Here is a 6403-nt window from a genome sequence, read left to right as displayed (position 1 = left end):
CGGTGTCCGGGAAAACGTGAGTGGGAACAGGGAAAACGGGGTGGGAACGGGGAAAAATGGGGTGGGAATGGGGAAAAATGGGGTGGGAACGGGGAAAAATGGGGAGAATGGGGAAAAATGGGGTGGGAACGGGGAAAAATGGGGAGAATGGGGAAAAATGGGGTGGGAACGGGGAAAACGGGGTGGGAATGGGGAAAACAGGGTGGGAATGGGGAAAACAGGGTGGGAATGGGGAAAAGGGGGTGGGAATGGGGAAAAATGGGGAGAATGGATGGGGGGAAAGGAAAAGGAAAAGTAAAAGGAAAGGAGCAGAAAAAGAGGAAAAGAAGAGGGGGGAAAGAGGAAAAGAAGAGAAAAAGAAGAGGGGGGGGAAAAGGGGGAAAAAGAAGGGAAGGGAACTCCTGAATTTCCAAAGGGTCTGGGAATGGTTTGCCAAGGGGAGTTAAATGTCAGGTGTTGAGGAAAAAAAAAGAGGGGGAGGAATAAAAAAGGGAATGAAAAAGGGATTTTAAAAAGGGAATGAAAAAAGGCAATAAAGAAGGGAATAAAATAGGGAATAAAGAGGGAATAAAATAAGGAATAAAAAAGGAGTTTGTGATCTCCAGCCCTGAGGAGGGAGGAATTGGGGCTGTGGAATTCCACTCTGGAATTCCGGGCCAGGTGTCAGATCCGCGAGTGTCGGTGCCAAACCCTCCCCGTGTCCTTTGCCGCCTCATTCCCAGACTGCACTGTTCATCCTCAGGGGCCCCTTCCATCCCAGAATATTCCCAGATTCCCAGCCCGGAATGAGGCAGCTGCTGATTGGGATGGATTATTCCGGTGGATTTTCCAAAGGCTGATCCCAAAGGAAAACAGCGCTGTTAAACCCACAATGGATCCGCATCCTGCACTCTGGGAAAAGTGGGAAAGGAGATCCCTGGCAGCTTTGGGATGGCAAATCCCGAAGAATTTGGGGACTGGGAGGAACTCAGTGGCGTCTCCAGTCCTCAGGAATCCCAAAAGCAGATCCCGGGATGGGATTTTCCTGCCCTAAATAACTCGGGACAGGTGTTTGGGTCATTCCAGAGGTGCCATTCCAGCCCTTCCCCACTCCATGGCCTTGGAGTGGATATTCCGGGAACGCTCCGGTGGCAGCTGCTCTGTTTGTGGTGTCAGGAGGAAAAAATTCCATCCTTTTTCCAGTTCCCAGGAAAACAGGAGGAAAACCCAGGAGAATTCCAACACTTCTGGGGGAAATTCCTTTGGAAAACCTCTGGGGAGCACAACCCTGGTGTGCAGAGGGTACCCGAGCTGGTTTTTCCCTGGAAAACATCCCTGGTTTCAGCCAGAGCTGAGAATTCTGCAGGATTTGATGTGGACATCAATCCCTGCTTCCCAAAGGGATCAGGAATTCCGTTTGGGGTTTTGAGGGAAGGGAGAAGCCTCCCTGGATCCCCTGGGAATTCAGGGACATCCCTTCCACGCCAACATTCCCGGGATTCCCAGGGAAAGGGAGGTGGCAGCTCCATCCTCCGGCATCACGGGATCCTCCATCCCGCCCCAGATCCTAAAACCCTTCCAGCTGCAAACCCTAAATCTCCCAGAGTGCTGCGATCCCGGGAATGCTGCAGGCAGAGCAATTCCCAGTGCTTTTCCATGCCTGGATCCCAAAAGGATTCCTGGAGCTGTCTGGAACAGCTCTCGGAGCCCAGACCCCTCTGGGAACGGGGCTCTGCGCTGCTGACGTTATCCTGCAGCTCCTCCAGACATTCCTGCAGCGCTCCGAGGATCCGGAATTCCATGGGAACCGCAACAAAATCCTCCTCCGGAGCCGCCGAGACGCCTCTGGAATGAGGCAAACGAAATCCAGCCCCGCCAAGGCCATCCCAAATGGAATTAGGGCCAGGAAAATCAGATTGCGGTACCGAGCGGCAGCGGGGCCGGGGCCAGCCCCGATCCCTGCAGGAGAATTCCCAGAGCTGCTCCTCACCCTCTGGAGCTGGGATTCAACCCCAGCTCCTGGGAAGAGGAGCGGGAGCAGGGCCTGGATTGGAGTCCAAATCCTTGGGAAGATAGAGGAGCTGGGAGCCCAGAAAATTTTTGGAGCCCAAAAATCCACCCAGAGGCCCCAAAGCCTTGGGAATAAAATTCTCGCTAACCAGGCAGGATTTGGGAATTTTCCAAGCTGGCACCAGCCATGTTTGTGGACTCAGGTTTTAGGGAAGAGAGGATTTTCCAGGATTTTCTGCAAAGTTGGAGCCTCCGTCCCCTCCTGTGCTTAAACCCAGAATTATTGGATTTCCATTTAAACCAATTCCTCTCTAACAGAAGCCCTCACTGATCCACGGCATTCCCAGAATTCCCATGGCATTCCCAGTTCTTCCACAGCATTCCCAACACTCCCATGGCATTCCCAATGCTGGATCCTCAGGGATTATCCTGGTTTTTTCCAGGTCCCACCATTTCTCCGTGTCCATCCTGCTGGATCCTCAGGGGTTATCCCGTTTTTCCCCAGGTACCACATTTCCATGTCCATCCTGCTGGATCCTCAGGGGTTATCCCGTTTTTCCCCAGGTACCACTTTTCCATGACGGTCCTGCTGTACCTGCTGCCGCTGCTGGTGATCGGCTGCGCCTACGCCGCCGTCGGCCGCACGCTCTGGGCCAGCGCCATCCCCGGGGACTCCTCCGACCGCTACCACGAGCAGGTGTCGGCCAAGAGGAAGGTGAGGAACCCTGGGAGGGGATGGATGAGAATTCCTGGCCAATCTCCATCCACAAGGTGAGGAATTCCCAGAGGGGATGGATCCAGAATTCCTGGCCAATCTCCATCCACAAGGTGAGGAACTCCAGGAGGGGATGGATCCAGAATTCCTGGTCAATCCCAACCATGAGCATGTGTTGGCCAAGAAAAAGGCAAGGAATTCCAAGAGGGGCTAGCCAATCTCCACAAGGTGAGGAATTCTGGGAGGGGGTGCATCCAGAATTCCTGGCCAATCCCAAACAGAGGCCATTCCCGAGGCTGGAAGGGCTGCAGGATGGCTCTCTCCTGTGGCAGGTGGTGAAGATGATGATCATGGTGGTGTGCACCTTCGCGCTCTGCTGGCTGCCCTACCACGTCTACTTCACGCTGCAGTACCTGCGGCCCGAGTGGTACCTGCAGAGCTTCATCCAGCAGGTCTACCTGGCCGTCATGTGGCTGGCCATGAGCTCCACCATGTACAACCCCATCATCTACTGCTGCCTCAACGACAGGTGCGAGCGCCGCGGAGCTCGGGAACACGGAGCGGGGTCCCAATGGAGAGGATGGATGGGGTTTTTTTGGGATGGCACAAAAAACCATCTGCCGCTTCCAGCAGAGGTGGGGGTGGCACAATTCTCACCTGGAGTCTTCCCTAATGCCTGTGGATTTTGAGGGCAAACATCAATTGAAACGATCCCAACTCCTAATCGCAGTTTATGGGGGGGTTTCCATTTCTCGGTGGATTTTTCATTTCTTGGAGAGCTTTTCCTCTCCTCAGTGAAAGACAGCAATTCTGTCATGTTTAGAAAAGCTCAGCTTTATCTCCCCCTTCCTTTGTCCATCTCCGTGTCCATCCTGTTCCTTTGTCCATGTCCATCCTGTTCCTTTGGCCATCTCCATGTCTTTCCCCGTCCATGCCCATGCCCTGTGGCCCATTCCCCGCCTGTCCCGTCCTCATGGCCAGGTTCCGGGTGGGATTCAAGCACGCCTTCCGCTGGTGCCCGTGGGTCAGCGCCGGCGAGTACGAGGGGCTGGAGCTGCGCTCGGCGCGCTTCCTGCACACGCACAGCTCCGTGTCCAAGCTCAGCCGCATGGACACCACCACCGTGGCCTCGGCGCTCGGCGTGGCCGATGAGGAGCTGGACGAGCCCGGCCGGGCCGAGCGGCTCTCCCTGGACATGACCTCCAACGGCTCCTCCCGCAGCGACTCCAAGACAGTTTCCGAGAGCCTCAGCTTCTACTCCAACACCCTGACCTAGGGATGTCCCCTCAGTGCCACTTCAGTGTCACCGCCCTGCCTGTGCTGTGCCAGCGTTTCCCGCGCTGTTTTCCCGTCTCTTTTTCTTGGGATGAGTTCCATTGTGGGGCTGGACACCAGGAATGTTTTCACTGCCTGGCTGGAGATGGAGGGGATGCAGGAACGGGACAGAGCCAGGTTTTCCTCCATAATTCCAACGCTGGCCGGCGCTTCCATGTTCTCTGTGAGGCAGGAGGGACCTCTCGGTGCATCCCACCCCATGGAAAATGACCCCATCCTGCACCTCCCTCCTCCCATCCTTAATTTCATTCTCCCTGCAGGATATGCAGGGGGATCTTGAATCCCAAAATCCCAAAAAGGCTTTTTCCAGCTGCATGGGGAATAATCAGCCACAGCGCAGATTCTGGGATTCAAACAGGCCTGGCCCTGGTTTGGGTCTGTTTGGCAGGAGAACCGCGGCTCCTTTGGAAGCCGCAGCCAAGGATCCATCCGGGAGCCATTCCCATTGTTCTGAGCGTTTTTCTGGGATTGCCGTGCCCCGCCCATCCTTGCCTTTATTGTTGTTTTTATTTTCTGTCCCTCGAGGGCTCCTCAGGGCCGAGCGTTCCAGGAGGGAAGCGCAGGATCTGCTGTTCATGGAGCATTCCCACAGGGAATGACGGGATTTGGGTTTTTTGGGATTTCCGTGTCCTTGCTGGAGCCCTGGTGTGAGGTCACACAGCCCAGCCTGGGAGCTCCCGGGGTTTATTTCCCATTAAAAACACCAGAATCTCAAAAAATTCCAATTTTCAGCCTTCAGGATCCACCAAGGGCCCTTCCAGCCTTCCTCATTCTGGGATTCTAGGATTTTGGGATTTATTCCTCTCCTAAACCCTGCCCCAAAATCCTGTGTCCAGCTGAAAGACGGACACAACCATTATAATGCAAAGTTTAGCATGGGAATCCCCATTTTCCTCAGAATATCCACCCCAAATCCCGTCTGTATGAAATATCCACCCCAAATCCCGTCTGTATGGAATATCCACCCCAAATCCCGTCCCTGTGACTCGGACATCCCTGGGGAATTCGGGATGGCGGCAGCTGGAAGGAACTTTCTGGGAAGTTCTTCCCATGGGAGCATCCCAAGAGAGAGGGAACCCAACCGTCCTTCCCAAAGCGTCTCTGGATTGTCCCAGCGTGGATTTTCATGGATAAATATTCCTTTGATGTGGAGAATGGTTCGTTATCGCTTAACAAGGAGAGGAGGGGTGGGAGAGGGAAGAGGTGGAAATGCTAAAATTCCATAAAAAAGATGGATGATGGGTTTGGGACAACCTCAGTGGGAGGGGTTTGCCCTGAAATGTCACTGAAACAGGAAAAGGGACAATTCCCAAAATTCCTCCTCAAATTCAGGGCTGGGAGCGTAGCACTGATTCCCAAATCAGGGCAAAGGCTCCGATCCCTCCTGGAGCACGGGCAGGGCTTGGGGCCGCTCCGTTCTCCGGGTGATTCCCGGCGTTTCCGGTGTCCCTGATGGAACCTGGCTCCCCTTCCCGGGCTGGGCTCCCCAAATCCCGCTGCTCCAACAGGAACATGCAATCCGTGCTTTTCCAGGCGGGACATTCCAGGTGGGAATTGCAGGAGCATCCCGCCCCTGCTGGCAGCTCCAGCCGACTGGAATTCTGGATTTCAATTAAAGCAGCGTTCCCGGGCTCAGCTCAACCCCACGGGCCCGGTAAACTCCGGCTGTTGGTTTTCCATCAGTGATTTTATCGGGGAAAAAGGAGAGATAAATATCCACATGTTCCTGGCTGAGCTTCCCGTGAACGCCGGGCTGGATCCCCCTTCCTGGTGGGATTCAGATCCCAACGGAGCCGTTTCCTTTATTGGGATTATCCCTTCCTGGTGGGATTCAGATCCCAACAGATCCATCAGGATCATCCCATCCTTTAACATGGCTGTCCCTAATGGGGAATTTCACCCCCACCCCATAAAATGAGGTACAAAAATCCCCCTCAGCCACACAAGGAAAGGGAATTCCACATTCCTGGGGCTTTGGGTTATCCCTTCATCTCCAGTTCCATGGGAAATCCCCCAAAATCGGGGCTGACCACAAAAAACCCCAAATTTTGTCGTTTTTGGTGCTTTTCAAGCGGGATCTGCAGTTCTGAGCGAGCCCATCCCGCTCAATACCCTCTCTGGTTCAGCCTCATTTCCATGGATGCATTCCAGCGTTTTGCATAAATGTTTGCTTAATGCCGAGTCCAAAATATCCCAGAAAATAAAAAACCCTGGGAACTCAAGGCAGCTCCTGGCTCCTGGGGTGGATCCCGCAGTTTCCATGGCACCCGGGGGCTCTGGGATGCTTCCCAAAAACTCAGAGCTCAGGGAGGAATGATGTGGGTTCAGGACATCAGGATGGAAGTGAATTCACGTTTTTCAGGA

At 54.2% G+C, this 6403-nt stretch overlaps 1 protein-coding gene across 1 annotated transcript in view; it reads left to right on the top strand.

Moving 5' to 3' along the window:
* LOC102034489 (substance-P receptor-like) overlaps nt 1-5191 on the top strand; it is a 9707-nt gene extending 4516 nt beyond the window's left edge. The window contains exons 3-6 of the mRNA XM_031065115.1: nt 1611-1900; nt 2554-2704; nt 3037-3233; nt 3686-5191. Of these exons, the coding sequence (XP_030920975.1) occupies nt 1611-1900; nt 2554-2704; nt 3037-3233; nt 3686-3980 (933 nt within the window). The 3' untranslated portion in view covers nt 3981-5191. The remainder of the gene's footprint in view (nt 1-1610; nt 1901-2553; nt 2705-3036; nt 3234-3685) is intronic.
* Nucleotides 5192-6403: the final 1212 nt, after the last annotated feature.

The sequence above is a fragment of the Geospiza fortis genome, unplaced genomic scaffold, assembly GCF_000277835.1.
Source record: "Geospiza fortis unplaced genomic scaffold, GeoFor_1.0 scaffold855, whole genome shotgun sequence".
Taxonomy (NCBI): domain Eukaryota; kingdom Metazoa; phylum Chordata; class Aves; order Passeriformes; family Thraupidae; genus Geospiza; species Geospiza fortis.
The sequence above is the reverse complement of the archived record's forward strand: the minus strand, read 5'-3'. Positions and strand labels throughout refer to the sequence as shown.